This window comes from Chinchilla lanigera, unplaced genomic scaffold (assembly GCF_000276665.1).
Source record: "Chinchilla lanigera isolate Chin_1 unplaced genomic scaffold, ChiLan1.0 scaffold00005, whole genome shotgun sequence".
Taxonomy (NCBI): Eukaryota; Metazoa; Chordata; class Mammalia; order Rodentia; family Chinchillidae; genus Chinchilla; species Chinchilla lanigera.
This window is the reverse complement of record NW_004955406.1, coordinates 5,809,324-5,830,263: the sequence shown is the minus strand read 5'-3', so window position 1 is coordinate 5,830,263 and position 20,940 is coordinate 5,809,324. Positions and strand designations below refer to the sequence as shown.

Below are 20,940 nucleotides of genomic sequence, written 5' to 3'. Positions count from 1 at the left end.
AAAATTGTGCATCTTCTTTAGTTTTTGGCTGTTGTTCAAATGGTACTTCTTTTAGAGTACTTTAAAAATTTCAGATCTATACTTTGAGCTTTCTAAGCAAAAAGGTCATCAAAGAGAAGTAAGTAGTTCAAATGTCTGGCTTATAATTAAATTCTTTTCAGTCATATAAAGAAATTTTTTTAAAATTCAATTTTAATTTTAAGAAGTACATACTGCCACATTTTTGTGTGCTTGTGGAATGAATGAGTATCTTAAAGATTCAACTGTTAGTCTACCACCAAATATCTAAATGAAAGAGAAAGAAATTCACACACTCCCAAATGAGAAGTTGTTGATACCCTGTTTAAAAGAAATACTTTCACTTACTGATAGTGTCAGAATGTCTACTTTTCCAGGTATTTCAAAGTGAGTGAAACAGTGATGTGGCTAAATAAATCCCACAGTAAAGAGTAGAAGCCCAGGGTTACTCCCTCCTGCTGCAGCAATCAAGCTCTTTCTTTAAGAAGTCCACATAATTATTTAGTCTCAGTTTGGGGTTATTTAGGATGCATTTCTTCAGCCACATGAATGTGTCTTTCAGAGGTAAATCAGTAAATGTATAGAGGACCAATAAAAACAGCCTGATTAGTCTTTGAGGTTCAGTCATCTCCCATGATTGGTGGGTTTGCCTTTTGGGATCAGTTATCTGGAGTTTAAAACTACTAAATGGAGATTTCCAGAAATTAATAATTGATCAGTTTCAAGTAACTTTTACTAGACATTAGAGTCCATTGCTATAATTGTTCTACTTTATTATTGTTCATCTCTTGTTGCCCCTACTGTATAAATTAACCCTTAACATAGACATGTTTGTGTGTGTGTATGTGTGTGTGTGTGTGTGTTTGTGTGTGTGTAGAAAAAACATAGTCTTACTAGGTGCAGTGCTAGATGCAGTTCCCAGCATCCACTGTGTCTTGGAGTGTATTTTCCAGGGATAAATAAGGACTGCTTGTATTAATAGCTTTCATTTATGTTCTCATTCAACAAATGTGTTGAGTATGTGCATGAGGGTTGTGGCATGAACAATTTATGATCCATCTGATATGGGTAAGTGGACCCAGACTAGATTATTAGGACACAGTGATGTGAAGGAGGCAATAGGTTTGTGTTCAGAATATTGGAGAAGCTCGTGAAAAGACACTCTGGTGCAGTCCCACAGCTAGAGAAAGCTTGTGGAGGAGACACTACCCATATTACATTTTAAAGTATTCATGAAATGGTCAGGAAAGAGTGAGGAGAGGAGTTTTCCCGAGGACAATTTGAGCAAAGTTTCAGGTGGAGAAGAAAGCTTAGCATGTCCTGGGCCAGCTCATATAGCCCAGAGTAGGGTGGTGCGAGGTCAAACTGGAGAGAAGGCAGGCCCAGGACTGGGGCTGACTCCTGCGAAGTGTTGTGACTTTGGCAGCCTCCTCTTGTTTCCATCAAAGGAGCTGACACGGCCAGATCTGCTGTAGACAGATCACCTCGGTGGCCCTGAAGGATGTGCTTGATGGCGAAGAGTGGAGGAAGAAACCAGTTTGGAGCACAAGGCTGAGATGATTTTTTCTCAGTAGTCCTCAGCTTCGTGGGCATAGAAATAGACAAAGAGAACTATAACACATGCCACGATTTAGATTTTGCTGTAAGGGAGAGGGAAGTAGAGTAGAGGGCGAGTGCCCTCCCTGCAGGCAATCAGAACTGGAACTGGGCTGGGCAGGCAAAGAAGACCAAGAGGAGACCAAGGACCAGGGATGCTGGAGGGGTCCACCGATCGGTAGTCTCATGGGGTGAATGGGCAGGTTGAATGTGATTAAGAGTGGGGACTTGGCAGGCAGGAAGGCATGGTAAATACAGAGAGGAGACCGTTTGGAGGTGCAATGATTATGACACTACAGGCTAAGATTTGGATAGTGTGTCCTGTGTCCTGTGTCCAAACAGTAGATTGGCCCAGAATTAGACCAAGATTTGAATCAACAGAAGTTCTACAAATTCAGGGTTGAGGGGAGGAAGAGTGATTTAACATTTAGTCCTTGAGGTAGGGAAAGGTCTTTTTGATTCAGCATAAAAGTTAAGAGACAGTTCCAGAAGTGACACTGCATAGGAGGCTGGGAAGAGTAGGAAGTTGATCCCACCTCTCAAACCAAGAGGCCAAGCAGCCATAGAAAAATATATGGTAAGACCCTATGAGAAGGTATGGCCGTTGGGAAAAATCAGGATGTAGGTAAGGCAAAAGTCAAGGATTCATGGAAGAAGTTAGGAAGCTTTGTGCCTGATGGAGGAGTCCAAGTGCCCAGCCCAGAGAGGATGGTAGGGAAGGCGGGGTGAGGGTGGAGGATAGTCAGGAGAGATTTTGCTGAGGACAATCTGGAAATAAGAGTGGGAAAGTTCAGATAAGCAGAGCAGAAGTTCATTTGGGCACAGTTTCCCACGAAAGAGGTTGTAGTGGCATTTGGGAACAGACTGAGAGCTCAGGGTTCCCGGCTGGGATTTTGTCACCAAGTTGATTTATGGTATGTGTGTGTGTAGACTCAGGCCCACCTAGCCCAGGAGGTACACTGAGAGAGGCCCATGACCAGCTAAGCCCTGGTAGCCAAATTTCTCCTTTTAGGTGGACCCAGGTCCCAGGAAACTTCATTTCTTGGTGTCTAACCCAAAAGTCTTTCATTTTTTTTTTCAGCCAATCCTTTAAGGCTATTTATATATTACAGAATAAAGTCATGATCAGACTAAGATAAACATGCTCTGTCATCTAGCCTATTTCTTTCCCAAAACTCACTTTGTTCTTTACTTTTATTCTATGTGGATATTACTTCTGTAGGACTTACTGGCCAGACCTGGATGGGAAAATAAGAGAAGCGCTGGTTTTGAGAAGCGTTAAAGTGCGGCTCCTGATCAGCTTCTGGAAGGAAACTGACCCCCTCACATTTAACTTCATTTCATCTCTTAAAGCTATTTGCACGGAAATAGCCAACTGCAGTTTGAAAGTTGTAAGTATTACACCAACTGTGCTATGAAATCAAAAGTTCACTCTGCATGTCCGAGTGCCAGAAGCATACATATATGTGTAAACTTCCAGTAAGAATCAGAATGATGATCTTTGGTAGTAAAAACTTCAAAAGGCAGGACAAGTCATTTTTCAAAGCAATCACACACGTAAAAAAGAAAGTAGAATCCAGGTTCCCTCTGTCTGGCCCTCTTCAAACACGCAAGCTGTTGCAGCCTCTCCATTTTGCTTGAACTGCTTTATTCCCCTGCCGTTCTTACTTGTAAAACTGGACCCAAGATTGGAAACCAGCACGGAGTCCCACAGCCCCAATGTTCCCTTAGCCCGGGGTCCTGCACTCATTCTGGGTCCCTTGGACCACATGCTCATCCGTCACTGAATTCCTTGAGGAAGACAAAATGGGGATTGGTGATGCTCCCAAGGCGCTAACTCTCTAGCTCATCTTGGACCTTCCTCCAGCACCACATGACCTTTGCACCTGCCCCTCTCTTTGCCTACAACATCTTCTCTGTGCTTCCCCTGACTAATGGCCGCAGACCCTATAGCTCTCAGCTTTTCCCAGCCCGCTGTACAGTCATTCACAGACACACTGCTGTGTGGCAGGCCCTCTTCTCGATGATGGGGCTGTGTTTCTTGTAGCACTTAAGGGCACGGGATGGAAAAAACTCTGAAGTATCAGTTTTGACGCGTCACCTGAGATTTCCCCAGCTCCTGGTATCCTAAGGCCAAACAGAAGCGAGAGTTTGGAGAAGTGGGTGGGAGACTCTGTGGGTTACATCCAGAAGTGGTGAACTTGCCTTTAGCCTTCGTTCCAGGCCCAGCGTCATTCTCATGGCCACACAGCGACAGGCGGGCTAATGAGTGTGCTCAGAAGGGTAGCTGCATTCCCAAAGGGACAAAGGAACAAGCTCGAGGATCATCACTGTCTGACGTGCTAGGCACCCGCTACCCATTGTATTCTCTTCCCACATAGGCAGTCCTCAACCTCCCCTCTCAATAAAGGGAAAGATGGAAAGTTTTATCTAGTCTCAGCACAGCTCTTTATTTAACTGGCTTTTGTAAACCAAGGCTGCCATACTGATGTCTGTGGGTTCATAAATAAGTGTAAGTATTAGAAATAAAAACAAATCTGTGCTTTCCACTAAAGCCATGGGCTTTCAAAGACAGCTTTGCAAATACAGTAAAAGCAATAAGTTGGTGTTGGATCAGTAAGTGGAATAACCGGGTTTAGAATCAGACCTGGGAGAGCAGAGGACAAGGTGCTACAGCTCCAGGAAGCCAGGCAGAGACACCAGGGGATAGGGTTCAATTGTGTCTAATGCCTTCACACAGACAAAAAAATGTCTGGGATTATCTCAGCTCCGAGAGCACCTTTTCTGGATAATTAAAGTGGCATGCAGAGCTCCAAGGAAAATGCATTAAGACAAAAAACAGGTGCCTAACCACCACGGTATTCCCAGCACCCAATGAGATGCCTGGCGCAGTATTCAAGCACATGTACAGAGAGAGCGGATGCTGAATGAATGAAGTCAAGAAGGGCGCTAACAAAGATAGACAGACAGGAAAGTCCTACACACCAGGGACAGAGCCATGCCCAGGACAACGGCCAAGTCCAAGGTGTGGCTAGCCATCTCTGCAGGCCCGTGCTGCCCAGGGAAGCCAGGCCTCTGGAGGTCAGCGTGGGCTGTTGGGGAGCGCCACTGTCACACTTACGAGGCCTAGCAGGGCAGACCGGAGAGTGCCTGGCACACTGTGTGGTGCCTCTGCCTCTGTCTGCTCTCTGCTTCCTTCAGGCTAATCTGAGGTCCCTGCCTCCCTGTAACACACTGCCACTGAATCTCCCCAGAAGTGACACGCTGAGTGTTCTCACTAAAGACTTCCGAGAAAGAAATCTCAGGGGACTGGAATCCCTCCATCGTTTCAATCTCTCCGGTACTTCCCCAGCTTCGTGGTTTTGATGCAGATGGTCATGGTTCTTGAAAACACCAAACATCACTCTCTCACTGCTGGCCGTTTTATGAAGAAAGGGTCACGAAAGCCTGGGTGGGAAAGAAGCTTACGACCTCGATATCTACAGCCCAGATGGCTGAGAAACTCCTCCAAGAACAGTGGACATTGGAACCCTTTTGTAGTCCCTCATCAGGGGCTGCAGAGCACTCAGAAAGCAGATGGCTGGGAACCAAGCAGGGAACTATGTCCTGGTGGATGGATGCCCCGCCCCCACTCCCCGCCCCCACCCTGATGTGGCTTTGCATCCACAGAGAGTTTGTGGAAAAGCCTGCAACTCACAAGGTTGTTCCACTTGCCTGAGTTTCTATCTTTTATTAAATTAACCAATCCGTTTTTTAATGTCTTTGCTGCCCTCTTATAACATATGAAGGTATCTAATAATATCAGTGAGTAAGTTCTGATTTCTGCTATCCTGTTAATCTCCTACCTCTTTGGGGCCATCCTATTGACTTTTTCAGCAACAGGAGTTCTCGCTAAAAGCCTCAAGCTGTGACTCCATCCTTGATTTAACTTAGAATGTACATTTTCTTCCTTTTCAAATCCATCCCCATTCTACAATAATAGCTTTCTCCGAAGGAGACAGGGCCGTGTTTTCAGCAAGTCAGTGATGGAATGTCTACATGAGATGACTGCTGGCTGTTATCCACTGGTGATGCTTTCAATTCTCGTGGATTTCATGAATACACAGCCGCGACTTCAGAGCACTCACATGTTAAGTCTGATTGAAGACGTGTACTTTGCAGAAGGCAGTAATGAGGAAATAAGGGGGCCCGGGTAGCATCGCTATACCCACAGGGATGCAGCCCCTAGAGAGTGCGCTCTGTGCTGTGGAATACACAATTCTTGTTCTGTGCACCAAGGATCTTAGAGGTTTTTTGTTGTTGTTGTTGTTTCTGTTTTTGTTTTTGTTTTTCTTCCGGTACCATGAATTGAACTCATGACCTTGCGCTTGCTGGGCAGGCGCCGTGCCGCTGAACTAAATCCCCAGCCCCTGATCTTGGAGGTTCTACAGAAAACCCACATAGAATTTTCAGGGTGGAAGTGATCACCCAGGCCACTCCTTTCCGGCCCGGGGGCACAGGGCAAGACCAACTCTCATTATTTCCCCAAACCAAATGTGAACACAGGCAGGTCTGAAACTATACGTGGCGTCTCCTTTTCCAGCTGTTCATCTCCTGTTTGTCTCTGCCTCCTCTTGCCTTCAGCACACAGCCCCCATAGCTGTAGCCAGGAGATGCTGGAGAAAGATTCCTCACAGTTCTGAAAATGTTCCTTTCCCAACTCAAAGAGACCTGAGCCCACCATAGATGACAGGTGTCCTGTGTGAGCTCAGCCACAGCCCAGACTGCCACCACCCTTGGCATACAGGACCGACCCCAGGCCCAGGCACACCCCGGCCTGTCCTGGTCTCATGCCCCATTCTCCTAGTGACTCTGTTGTGGCTCTGGGGGAACTGGAATGCCGCTTTGGGGGTCAGTTCAGATTCATGACTTGAAGTTAGGATTTTTATTTTGAGTTGCCTCCTATAAGAGCATGTAGACTTAACGTTTTGGATAGAAAATACTGGTTCCTGTGGCAAAATCTCTTGACCTTTGCAGATTCCCCAGTTGAATCACGGTCGTGAAGTGTACATAGCATGAGAATATTCATTCAGCTCCTTGGCACACTTGACGGGAAGCCCCCTGAGGCAGGCTTCAAAGCCACTGCACCCCAATGAGCAAGACAATGAGAATTAAACAACCTTCTGGCCTTCGCCCTGTTGACAGGATGAATTTTCTGTTCATTTTGTAGCTTAAAAATGTTAATTATGGACCTAGTTGAGCGCGCTAATGTTCTCTCTCCTTGCCTACATGGATCTGAGAACAAAAATAGCTTCTGCCATACAAAGTAACTGGAGTGTGGTTTTAATAACCCAGTATGAAGTCTGTTGTTATTTGGGAATACGTTCCTTTGAGCTCTTGAACTAGACCAATACAGTCTGTAGTCATCTGCTTTATGTTTCTTTTTGTTTTGGTTTTTGTTTTTGTCTTACAGAAGTTTTTCGACCTGGAAAGAGAGAATGCTTGTGCAACAAATGAACAAAAGGATCTCACCTTTCCTAAACTGAACCGCAACAAGTACATGGTGACAGATGGAGCCGCTTATATCGGTAGGTGTTGGGGCTGCAAAGCTCCTAGGGGGGTCAACCGGGCAGCGGGCTCCAGCTGAGCTCAGCAGCACCCTGTGATGAGGACACAGGCCCTTGGGAGCCCTGGCTGGTGACTGGGGACTCAGTCAGGAAACATGAGGGTAAAGGTAAGGGCTCTGCAGCTGACCTTGTCTTGTGTGGCCTGATTCACGTACTAAGAGCTTTTGCAGACATTCTCTGGTCCAAGGCCTCATCTTACAGGTGAGGGGCATCCTCAGAGGGGTGTTCTTTCCCTCAGCTCATGCTCTTGCCTCAGCACAATCTGACCCCAGCTGGAGAGACATAGGCACTGGAGTTGTTCAGTGCCAGAACTCACACTATCTGGACAATAATTTCATCTCCACCACTTTCTAAACATCTGACTTGGGACAGTTTACTTGAGCTGTCCAAACCTCAATTTTACAATCTGTAAAATGGGGCTAATGACAGTTTCTTCTTATGGGGTGAAGTTTAAATGAGTTCATAGATACAAAGCCCTTGGCACGTAGATAAAACCCAGTTCATGTCAGCTGTTATTTTTAAGATAATAATGTTCCAGATGCAGAAATAATATTGGTAGGAGTATTTCCTAGTGTATTAAGTTTATTCAAATATGCCATGACATGTATGAGTGGAGAGTAACCCCTTCGACTGAACCATCACAGCTAGAGTTGAAATTATCCATTTTTAAAGAGAGCAGAGAACGCAAAACTTAGCAGGGTGGCTATTACCTTGTGCAGAACTAGCAGTCTCGAAGGAGAAAAGTTTGCACTGTAAGAATAAGGGATCCATGTCAACAATTTTTTTCAAAATTCAGTGGGTGAATAACACAACATCTTAACTTTCTAAAGCAGTTCATCTTATTTGAGACTCTTAGCAACCCTGCCAATACAGAGGGCAGATTTTATTCATCTGTAGTTTAGATATGAAGATACAGGGTGTGAGACAAGAAATGACTTAGCCTGCAGCTATGGGGGGGAAGCACAGGCTGGAGGCCAAGCGCACAGACCCTGCCAGGGACGTGGGGAGGAGTTTCTGACTCCCCACTTCCACCGAGGGTATTCTACCCTTTTCCATTCTAATAGTTATGGCATCACTTTATTAAAACAGAGCTAGGATATTTTTAAATGTATATCATTTTGGTTGTCCTGGTATATAAGCATATTATTTTATTCTTGTTCCCTCTTAGGGGCTTCATATGTGATTATTTGTATTTTCTCACAGGTATCAGTTATTTTATGGAAGATAAAATGAAATCAGTTTCTTTCTAAGCAAGAAACCAAAAATCCTCAAAATTATTTACTTAAAAAAACTGCAACTTTTGACTCAGTTGTTAGGAAACATAAGGACAGATGAGGTTTCAGGCTTAGTAAACGTAGAAATTCAAATGTAGGCATTTTACTTGTGGGGTTTGCATTTGGTATTAACTTACACTAATAATCCCAAACAATCCCAATGCTCTTTGATGAATTAATAAGTATTTTATAACCAGACAACCTACAGGTGAATTCCAGCACTGATACTCACAAACTGGAAGATGGTAGAAAGTCACAGAATAGCTTATAAGCCTCTGTCTCTTTATCTGTAAAATGGGATTCACAATACCCACTCATTGGCAGTAATATGAAAATTAAATGAGAATGTATAAATAGCTCTAACGCTGTCTCTGACCTATCTAGATCCTGAATAAACACTGATTTTTATTTTTGTTCTTTCTCTTCTTCCCTATCTAAGGGATTTTTAAATGAGTTTGTTTTACCTACAACATTTAGGCAAAACATTAATTCTCTCAAGTGCACCATAGTTCTAGTATAAAAATATTCAAAGAACATCAAGAGAGAAAATTCACTGATAATTTAAATAATTATCCGCCTATTCTGGAAGTCTCCTAAGTCATCATGAGGACACCTGGTGAGAATGCAAAAGTAAGAAAGACTCACGCTAAGGCCTTGCATGGAATTATATAGCTCTATTACATTTTCACCAGACTTCAGAGGAGACCTCGCAGTGTCATCTCTCTCATTTTGAATTCCCCAGGGTGTAGCTAAGTGGAACCCTGCAGACTTGTCTGGAAGGTGCTGAATTAAAGGAGGGCCGGCAGGGGAGGGGAGAGTTTACTGAAGGCTCTCAAAAGGTTCCTGCAGCCTCACCCACCCTCGAGGAAGCACACCTGCACCCTGGATGTCACTTTCCTTAGAGCAACAGCGCAGTTCTGGCAACCAGGTCCTCAGAGTGCGCTTTTGGAAACAGACATGATCGGTGAAAAAGAAAAAGATCAGTGAAACTGAGTCCTGATTACAAATATAAATATACTGAAGCATACTTTGAAGGTTAGCCAAGCCATCAGGAAGTAAAAGGTAGAAAAACACAATCACTGGTGTAGGAATTCTTCCGTCAGGCTGTGAGCTTCCCAGAGCTCTAATCCAGAGAAGAATCTCCTTAAAACATTCAAGGATAAGTAAAGAAGCTGGATCTTGGCTCCATCCATTGAATGAGAAGGAAAAGGACAGATTCACAGAATAAGGCTTCCACATCTCTGCTCCTTCCCCTCCTTGGTTCCCTCTGCCCGTGCTGCTCCCAAGGCATCTTCCCCTTGGAGAGCAGTCTGGCAACATGGGGCAGAAATCTCAGTGCAGCTGTGATGTCCCAACCCTGAGTGCCTTTAGGACCTGAGGTGGCCTGGACAAAGTGGGGGCTGTGGAGTTAGATTTGGCTTTAAGCCTCAGCTCTGGTACTGTGCTACTCTTGCCTTGACCTTTCTGTACCTTGACTTCCTCACCAGCACAATGGAGTTAGCTTTTTACCACACAGAACCGAAGTGATTATTAAATGAGATAGTATAATGTGATTGGGTTTTACTGTACTTGGTACAGGGCCGCGACTCCATTGGAGAGTCTTGCATGAAATTATAGCTGGAGGAATGAGGTTTTACTTAGCTCTGGGGATGAGATTTTAGTCTCAGCAAAGTCTGCAGTGGTCATACAAGACCACAGAAGCCTTTTGTTTAGGAAGTGAAAAGCACCCCTGTCTTCTAGCAGATTTCTGGATAGCTCTCCATCCCCCGCTTAAAGATCCAAGACTATATTTCCCTACCACTGAGCATCTGCATGGAACTGTGGCCTCTGAGTGCGGCCATGTATGTAGGAGCAAATCTCAGGAACACATTATTGGCAGAGGGGGTCTCCATGCAGTCTCTGACACAGTCGTATGTGCTATTCATAGAGCAATGTGCTAATTTATAGCAGAAAACTTCCTCCAAGAGCATGTCTCTCATAAAGCCGCCAGCAGCATCACTGTGCCATTTATAGGGCAGCAGATAATGACTTAGGATTGGTAGGGAGCAGATTCTTGACTATGCTGATAATATTTGAGGTAGGGACTTGGAATTCTGAGACTGTGAGGAATGAACTCAAGGAATAACATGGAGGACAAAGGAAATACTTCCCAGGATTCCAGTGAGTGCTGTATGGAATAGGGGGTTGACTGAGGGCTCCAGAGAGCAGAGCAGGACAAAGGATGAAACAGTAAAGGGTCGGGCATTGGCTCTGCCTACAGATGGGCCTTCTCTGGACAGCTTCTCGAAGCGATGGTGCCAGGCATTGGGTCAGGGATGCCCCAAGGACATGACCTTGGGAATTTATGCAGCAGATACTTCTGTAGTGAGCCCTGACTGCCCACTGTGGGAATGAGAATCCAGGTGGACACTTAAAAATCCATCAGCTCCCTTCATGGATCCAGCTCTTAATCAAAGAGGAGAACAAATGTAGGAGCTCAGATCAGACCTGGGCTGGCGGTCATTTATCAACTCAGTTCTTGGTCTGTGACTCTGTGCGTTATTCACAGAGGCTGGAGACTTAGGTGTACTGTTTATTACCCATGAGACACTGGGCAGATTGCTTCACCTTTTTGAACCACCCGTTCCCATCTTTAAAGTGGAGGTAAATCCCAGCAATCATGTGAAATGATATACATAAATACCACATGAGAGTCCCTCTACCTGTAGGTTCCCTTAGATCCTGACCTCAGGCTCCACTTCCCCAATACCCTAACCATTTCTCTGTCCACAAGATGCCATCCTCTCTTTGGGGTGTGACTCTTTTTTTTTTTTGGTACCAGGGACCAAACTCTGGACCTTGTGCTTTCCAGGCAGGCATTGTGCTGCTGAGCTACAGCGACTCTCTCTTGCTCTAGTTAAATTGCAGGGCGCCTCCCATTGCTCCTTCCCTGAAACGCTGGGTGGGGTTAGAGTCACCTCTCTGCTGTGCTGCTGACACTGTGCATACTTCTCTTATCCAATTGCACACTCTTGCTATGATCATCACTGTGTTTTCCTCCTGGATTCATCGAAGGCAGGGTCTGTAATTTTCAGTCTTATATTTCTAGCTCCTAATAATATACTACCTGGGAGACATTCAACACTCAATAAATATGCTTTAAATGAAGGACAAGAAAGATCACAGAAATAAGTGGTGTTGTCCCCTTGTGTGGAGAACCTTTGTTCTGCTGAAACTCTCTCCCCACTGGGTGCCAAAGAGAGATTCTTTGGTAGCCGTTTGGGGGTGTCCAGTCTATTCATCTGCCTACCTTGAAGGTGGACTACGCAGGAAGAGCACAGCATTATAGGGTCTTCTGAGGCTGATCACAGCCTTACTACCGAATGGGCTGAATTGTGTCCCCTCAAAATTGGTAGGTTGAAGTCCTAAGACCCAGTACATCAGAATACAACCTTATTTGGAAATAGTCAAATTTAAAATGATATATTTAAGTGGCCACTAATCTAAGATGACCAGTGTCTTTCTGAAAGGGGAAATTTGCCAGGCATGGTGGCATATGCCTATAATCCCAGCTCCTCGGGAGACTGAGACAGGAGGATCACAAGTTCAAAGGCAGCTCAAATAAAATAAAATAAAATAAAATAAAAAGTGTTGGGGATAAAGCTCAATGGTAGAGCACTTGCCTAGCATGGGTAAAGCCCTGAGTTAATCTTTAGTACCAAATACATACATACATACATACATACATACATACATAGATTTGGACACCAGTATACCTAGAGGGAAGACAATATGACGGCCATCTAAAGTCCAAGAAGAGAGGCTTGGAGCGGGTCCTCCCCTCAGCCCTCGGGAAGAGCCAGTCTTGCAAATGTGTTGATTTTGTTTCCAGAAGTGTGAGAAAATACTTTCCTGTTGTTTAAACCCAACAATATGTGGGACTTCATGGGAACAGCCCTGGAAGTCAGGGACCCCTTGGACATGGGCAGAGCTGGTCCTCACGGTGCTGCCTGGACTCCTGGGCTGGCCACCTCTGGGGATCCTCTTAGCCCAAGCAGAGCGTGTGTGTGTGTGTGTGTGTGTGTGTGTGTGTGCGCGCGCGCGCGCGCGAGCACGCGTGCATGCACATGTGTTTTCTCTCTCTCTCAGAAACTGGGAAGTCTCTGCTTCCACTTCCTTTGAATTTGATGGAAAGTCTTCTCAGCGCTATGATGTGTTTGTACATATGGATTTGATGTTGTCTCTTCGAGAGGGTAGTAATTGTTCACAAGATTTTTTTAAGAGTATTCCTATATATTTTAAATGTTGCTATATTTAGTGCGTCTTGTGAACATCAATAAGAAATAACATTTACAAGAAAAGAACAGCAGATTCCTTGTTTTGAGTTTCAACTTGAGTAAAGCTGAAGAAAATGCCAAAATAATATGCAAATATTAATATGCCATATGTAAGTCTTCGGAATTTTTTTTTCTGGAGCTGTCAACACAATTCTGCCTCCTTGTCATTATTCCTGAGTGTTAATGGTTTTGTAAATAGAATCCACTCTGTATTTCATTATATTGGGAATATTCTCAGTGGGTCCAGACTCCTCACCATTGTGTCTTTGTTTATTGGCAGGAAATTTTGATTGGGTGGGGAATGATTTTACCCAAAATGCCGGCACGGGCCTCGTCATCAACCAGGCAGATGTGAGGAACAACAGGAGCATCATTAAGCAACTTAAAGATGTGTTCGAAAGGGACTGGTATTCACCTTATGCCAAAACCTTACAACCCACCAAACAGCCGAACTGCTCCAGCCTGTTGAAACCCAGAGCCCCCGCCAACAAAACTGCCTCGGACGCCCAACGCGAGGAAATAAACTGATCGTCAGCACTCGTGTTTTCCTATTTATACACCGAGGACTTGAGGAGAGAAAAACAATTTAATATGTCTTTTTTAGGGGAAAAAAAGCACACATTGAAAACATTGAATGATATGTAATATCTCTATCTAACAATATCTTAGCGCCATGTACTCGCAATTTAAGACTTTTGTATTTGTTACTTCTAACGGAGAATGTCATTCTGGCTTAGAAGTTCGTTTTTATGTTTGCATACAAAATTTAAGACTTTGATTCCTGTTTCCTGGTCCTTTCTGGTTTTAGAGCCTTTCCTGCTGACCACTGGTCAGTTCTTACGAAACTTACCATGAGGTGAGCTCTTTTCTTTAACACCATTCTGAGCGCTGCTGATTAGGAGAAGGTGAGGACTTCAACCATGGAGAAGACATTGATAAATCCAAGTATTTGCCTTTGTGAGTCATCTCCAAAATCTGCCTGCGCCCCTACACACACACACAGCTCACATCTTATGGCAGCCTTCAACACTCTGGAAAAAAATACCCTTTTTGTGTCTTTGTTCCGTATCTTTTTAATATTGTAAGTTTTACTTTATCATTTTATCTTCTCTCAAAATGTCCTTATTATGTAGTGTCCCTATATTCACCTCAACATTAGTTCCAAGTATGATAGCATCTTTCAAAAATGAGTGAATTTCTCAGAATGGATACAAAATGGAAATAACGGTCTTTAATTTTCACCTCTCAGCTACATTCTGCCCCCCTACCGAATCAATTCTTTGAAAAACACAGCCAGCAATAGGTACCTTTTCTCTCAAGCTCAGAAAAATGATGCAGCCACCTGCTAATATCCAGCAAGCTATTCAGTCTGCATTTTGAGAACAATGTAGTTTTCCACATTTTTTGTTTAGTTTACAGTATCATAAAGGAAAGGTCTTTATGTGTGAGTGGATTTAAATTTCTTTAGAATCATTACGCTGTTAAGAGTATGCCAGCAAACGTTTATAGAGCTATTTAATATACCTTCTGCTATTTAATATACCAAATGCTTTTCAGAGAAATGCAATTTAAATACTGTGCTTAACATATTTTACTAAGAAACAGAAATATTGGATTATCCTTCTATAATGTCATTGTGTGTTGTTTTATATCTATACAATATATAACCATGTATTAATGGAGACTGTTGCTACATAAGATCCCCAAGCAGGTGACCAGGACACCCACACCCAGTGTGGCTCCTGACTATGGGGCTCAGAACAGAGGGGCTCCTTCACTCCTTAGCCTGGGGTTTCTATTGTTAATGTAGAGACAGAAATACTCACCTACCTCTCAAGGATGTTGTCATGGTAGGAGATGTTTATACCTTGTTTTGAAATCAAAAGAACCTATATAAATGCTGAGCATTATAATGTTTAATCTTTTTCTTGAAACAATCTTTGTGGTATCCTGATAGAATCAAGACCAGGTCCTCCTCAAGAACCCAGAAGGAGAAACAAATCCACAGCTTCCTGTCACAAACGTGGATAGCAAGAATGCAGCGACACAAAACCCCTAGTGGAGACCTGGATTGTCAACATCTGCATGGAGCATTTTTGTTGGGTCACTTGGGCATAAATGATATCAACATGAAACTAGACATTGTGCTAGGGGGTCATTCTTTGGGACCAGCATATCCATGTGTTTTCAGAGCAAGGACAAGCAATTTCAACCACTGTTTCTCATTTCTAGGGGCTTGCCTAATGGGATCACTCCAGATACAATGACTGCTGTTGGTCATCTAGTGGTCACATTACTTCCTGGCTAGTTGTTTCCAAATATTGTTTCAATGGATCCTTAACCAGTCAAAGCTGGAAGGAAGCTGTACGGTTAAGGATAGCATGTTTTTATGGCTTTGGGGGGATTCTCAATGGAATTCTTCATCAGTAATGGCCAATACCTAAGACTCTAAATATGCACCATTTGCATAATCCTTGTTTGAGTAGGGAGTTATCTTCCAGTCATCCAACTAGTGGTGGCTTTAGTGATGGTTTTAAAAAGAAAGAAGAGTGGGGACAAGCAAACCTACCAAGTTCCCCCTGGGACAAACAAAAAGGTTGGGTTTGCAAAAGAACATCTAAAGGGAAAGAAAATTGTTACTTCCTTGCAGTGTGGGCCTAGAGAAATGGCCTGCCTACACTTTGGCATCTATGTGGCAGGAGAAGAGAATGTCATCTTTTAGGAAATGATCATAGTTGCTGTTTCTCTCCAAGCCCCTTCAAAATGATGCCCCAGGAACTGTGTCCCGGTGTTTCTGCCGGGGGCCAGCAGCTTCGGGGCTCTACGAGACACAGCAACACGCCTCACCAAGGCAGTCAGGTGGTGGAGGTGACGCTGGCCTCCTGTGGCAACCAGGAAAATAGGCCCTGGGCTGAGAACATCAGAAAGGAGTCTTTGTCTCCTAAGAGAACATTCCATTCTGTAGCATTTTCTCTTTCCTTTGGATACTCTGTCTCTCCCTCTAGAGGTAGCCTTTCTCTTTCTGGGTCTGTGCTAAATATATTACTAACTTCCACCCCTCCTACTTCCAAACATCCCAGGAAATACTTCTCAAGAGAAAAAGAACAAAGTAAAAACACTTTAATTTGAGATTATTGGGTAGATGTCTACACCAAGGATTTTAAGAGGATGGTGACAACTAATTTTTTTTTCTTTTTTCTCCATAAACACTTCAGAAGTCATTTCCCTAGGAGGAGGAAAAAGAAAACCAAATACAATTTGAGACCAAATTATACTTTGGATTCCTCTGTCACTAACACTAACCTAGTGCCTTATTTATTCTGAACTATTGATTTTAAACAGTGATTCACTGTTTGAGGACACTTCTTGCTCTGGAGTCCAGTATGACCTTCTGCTGGCCCAGCCTGTAGGAAGCTTATGCACGGGCATCAACGGTTTTTATGCAGCCTGCTTCCTTCCCACCCCAAAGAATTTATCACCCCAGAATCAAATCACTGAAACATATTGCCAAATATCAATACTGTTGGCCTCCACTGCGTCATCACTGACCCCTGGTATGTCCTAAATTGGATCACAGCTTATCACACCATAGGAGAAGTAGAACCTTCTGAGATTTTACCTCTGCTTTGGAAACACCGCGTGGTAGGTACCTGAAAATGATAGGAGGGAGACACACTGAAAAGGGCCCTTCTGTCTCTAAAGAACCTTGTAAAGGGGAATTTCATAGACTGCCAACGTCCTGCGGAACATATGTAAAGTGTAAACTAGAGTCTTTTAAAAGTCAAAGTAGGCTCAGCTCAAGAAATGAAAGATCTATGGAAAGAAAACCTTTGCATTTGGATAGCTTTGAGCACCACTTTCCCTGGAATCTGTGTTGTGGTTTGCCTTGTGTCTGACTTGGTTCTTAGTGAGATGAGTCAGGTCACATTTTTGGCTGATCTTACCCTTTTAAAAATGTGTTTTACTAATGCAGTCACTGGTTTGTTAAAAGTGCCTCAGTAAACCCAGGACTGACAGAAGCTCATTTCCCACGAGCTTGTGGCTATTCTCAAGTGACTTCAATTCTTTCTGAGATTGCTGTTTGTTTGTAGAAACTTTTATTGAACTAAATTCCAAGGGGAAATTAAAAGACTATAAGAATTTCTTGATAGAATCAGATCCAGAGTCCGTCTGTCTCAGGAATTCTATCCTAGAATCTGCCACCCCCCTATACATATGACCACTTGTGTTTCTCAGTCCAAAATTCATTCTATTATTTTCTAACATTTAAGGAATATGAAAGGCTGCCTATACCTGCAATAGAAGGGTCAGCTCCTATAATGAAAGATACTTTGCTATTGAGTATTCAAATTCACACCCTAAAAACAGCCCCATCATTGTGGATATCAATTCTTTTTCCCCCTGTGCTTATTACCAATATACTGGTGCAATTTATTATCAACCTTTTAAAGGAAAAACTAATATAACTCTCTTTTGGCCTAAGACAGATTGGATAAATTAATCCACATTCAAACATTTTCTTATTTGCTATAAATTAACTTCTCTCCTTTTCCTTTTATATGTTGTTAACCAAATAGCTGCTTACCATTTTTACCTTATTGGCTTAAATCAGTGTAGGTTTTTCACTAGCCCTCAAGTCAACTCCTCTTAGGCTTACCCTTTCCATTTGAGAGAATTCCCACCTTTGGCAGAATTATGAAAATACCGCTCTGTATGGTGACTAGTTAGGTATCCTCCAGAATGATACCTTAAAGCTGGAAAAACTTACTTTTCTTATTTTTGACCCATTACCAGTCTTGTACTTACAGAGTTATAAAAGACCACTGATTACCTAGACTTCTTTGGCAACCTGACAAAAAAAGAAATGTGAAATTTAGCAGGCCATTATGTATTTTCTTTTGCTATGTTTAACTACTAAACTTCTAATTCTGTTGCAAAGGATCTCTTGGAATTTTTTAATGTACCTTTCTATTAATAGCATAAACATGTACTTGGATATATCTATATTATTAACATTCTGATCCCTAAATAATTTGGTGTGATATAGGGTTGAATTTGTAGGGAGTCATTAAAATGATCAAATCTTTCCTATAACCAAATGTTCAATTATTTTCAGAAGTAAATTTATATGGCATTTTCATACTGTAAGGTGAAGCATTTCTTTTTCTCCTCCACTTGATCTCAGAAACAAACTTGCTGTCCTGCTCATGTAAGGTGCAAAGTAAATGTAGCTGGTCCAGCAGGTTATGGGACAGCTGTTCTATATAGTCATCCAACAGGAACTTTGTGAAACTACTCCTCTCCCTCCATAACATTTGTTCATACTATTGTTGATTTGGGGTAAATAAGTGACTTCTTAGTGAAGAAACAGTTACAGATACCACAAGCTACACTGTGGTCCTTTGACAGAAAGTGTCTGTGGGTGTAGGTCAGCTCCCTCTCATCCATTCATCTGTCTTTTCTAGGGCTAAATCCATAATCAAAGACACTTGTGTCTTCTCAGCAAACCCATTTGGTTGTTATATTTTTACAGTGCTGAGGATCAAACCCAGAGCTTCCTAGGCAAATGCTCTAACATGGAACTACATCCCTCAGCCCCAATAAACCCATTCTAAAACTGAGATTTAGAGCTTACCTTGAAAAGCATCTAAGCCAACTCCTCCAAAGGTGCACATTCCCTTCCCATTTGGCCACTAGGAAGTTGAGGATCCACTCAAGATCATTTGGAGAGTGCAGCATGGTGCCTTTTATAGGGTCCACACAGGATAATGTTTGGTTCATTTGCTATCATAATTTAGATATAAGGCAAAGATTGATCTCTGAAAAAATATGCATGGTAGGTGCATATGCTGATACCCTTTTTATAAAGAGAAGAAAGCTATGGGGGTGCACTTTTTTTTAAAGCTGTCATTTGAGAGTTTAGCAAAGGTCTAGTAAAGTGAAATTTCTGAATCTGCAATAGTCAATAATTTCATTTGATTGGAAGTTTCTGGATCTTATAATTTCATGTTTTTAATTGGCTAATAATAATTTCATGAGTCAATCATGTTCAAGGGGCCCAATTAAATCATTGTAAAGGTGAAAATTATTTGTGATTTATTTTTACTTCATATGACAGACTAATTACTAAGGGGAGAATTATTTTTTTGAAAAGTGGACATCTGGCTCACAAACTCATTCCCCTGGGCCTCAAACACTTTGAAAAATTAATTCTCTTATAGACTCTACTGTTTTTCATGGGATAACCAGGGGTAGTTGAGCTCTAAGTTCCTTGTAAGACACAAATGCAGACAAACCCAGTTTCTAGTTTAGAGTGTTCTCATAAATTAGAGACTACGACCTCATTTTCCAGGGCTCCAAATGTTGAAATTATATGTGACTTTCTGACTGAAGTGAAGGGTGAAGGTTTTTAAAGACAACCCAGAAAAGATGATCCAACAGCATTCATGTGAAACAGGATTCTTCCATAATTTCATTTACTTTTACTTAAAAGTGAAGATTACCTGCTTCTTTAGAAGGTATGTTTATGAAAGGCAACATCCAAAAATGTAATAAAGAAGAGCAACACCATAGTTTCAGAAAAGTATTTATAGAACATGTTGGAAATCCTGTGTGCCAAAGTGTCCTTGAAAAACAAAAGTAGTTTTGTCCCCAGCAATAAAGCTGTATGTTATAACCTCTATTTCATATGTGGACCTATAATTTTCCTAGTGTCCAGGAGAGATTATGCCCATACCCCCTGTATAGGCAGGTCATGTTTCTTGTTATATGAGCTCTCCATACTGGTCACAGTTGATTGTATCAAGGTTCAAGTCCTGAGTCCAAGTGACTCCTTTTCAGGCCATGGGATGGCCTAAGGAAAGAAAATAAACCCAGAAATACTTAGCCCAACCTCTTTAAGTCTGAATATGAGAGATAGAAAATAAATGAGTAGCAGCAAGAGCAACCAAGATAGACACAGTTCCCATAATGGTGTCACCTTGGAGCAGGACTGGCAACTACTTTTGCCACCAAGTCTAGAGGTCTATTTGATTCAGCATATCTGCTTTTAGGTTACTGGAGAAATGACTGATTCCTGAACAGTGAGTCTGGACTTTGTAGTTACTGGGTTGCTTTCCTATCTTCCTTGCTTTCTTATGTATTGACATAAATAAACTACATTAACTGAGATAGTCTGATTTGTGTTTGTCCTTTACAATCTGAAGGTGCCTGTCTTAACAACTTAATGAATTGAAAGTTGTCCTCACTGTTAAGTAGCTTGGAGGTAAAACAGAAAGGAAAACAAACACTGTGGTATGCCCTGCGTTATAGGTGTGTCTGGATTGTTCCCCAAGGCCTCACGCCCTCAGAGGTGGGTTTTTGGAAGATGATGGGATCATGATCCATCCACTAACAAATTCAGCGGCTGTTAGAAGGCGTGGCCCCGGCTAGAGCTGAGTCACTAGGAGCATGAGCAGAAGGGTTTCTCTCCCTCCCCGGCTGCCTCCTTCTCTGCTTCCCAGCTGCCATGACTTGAACAGCTTCCTCCCCAGACCCTTCTGCCCTGTCCTTCCCACATTGGAGCACACAACCACAGACTGAAACCTCCGAAAACCGTGAGCTAAGGTGAACTTCTCATTCTTTCCGTTGTGAGTGGGCATTGGGAGTTGCATCTCAGTGGTGAGGAAAGGGACAGAGACACCCTGTCTTGGTTAGACACAGACTCGCATCCAAGCAGGAGGTCTCCATGGTGAGTCACACAGATCCACTCCATCTATGTTAAATATCAAATCAATCGTAACCCTGTATCCTGGATGCGTAAAAATGAATCAGAAGTATTGAGCAGAGAAATAAAGTGTATTACACGCACCGATGCACACACACATGCAGACACTCATTTAAAAAATAACTATATGATAAATGTAGAGATTACTGAAGTTAGTAGAGAAACTAGAAATCTTGAAACCCAGACCCATTGTTTCTCTGTATGAGGAAGGATGAAGCATAGAACACACACGGAGTTAATAAAGGCTAAATTTTTTTTTTTTTTTTTTTTTTTTGTCTTGTTGAGACAGGGTCCCTCATGCAGTTCAGGCCAGCCTTAGCTCGCTTTGTACCCCAGGCTGGTCTCGAACTTGCAACAATCTTCCT

The 20,940-nt window shown here is 42.7% G+C and overlaps 1 protein-coding gene across 2 annotated transcripts in view; it reads left to right on the top strand.

Moving 5' to 3' along the window:
* Positions 1 to 19,978, top strand: part of Pld5 (phospholipase D family, member 5) — a 184,316-nt gene extending 164,338 nt beyond the window's left edge. For both annotated transcript variants that reach the window (XM_013520242.1, XM_013520247.1), the window contains 3 exons: positions 2,837 to 3,005; positions 7,067 to 7,181; positions 13,091 to 19,978. In XM_013520242.1, the coding sequence (XP_013375696.1) occupies positions 2,837 to 3,005; positions 7,067 to 7,181; positions 13,091 to 13,338 (532 nt within the window). In that variant the 3' untranslated portion in view covers positions 13,339 to 19,978. The remainder of the gene's footprint in view (positions 1 to 2,836; positions 3,006 to 7,066; positions 7,182 to 13,090) is intronic.
* Positions 19,979 to 20,940: the final 962 nt, after the last annotated feature.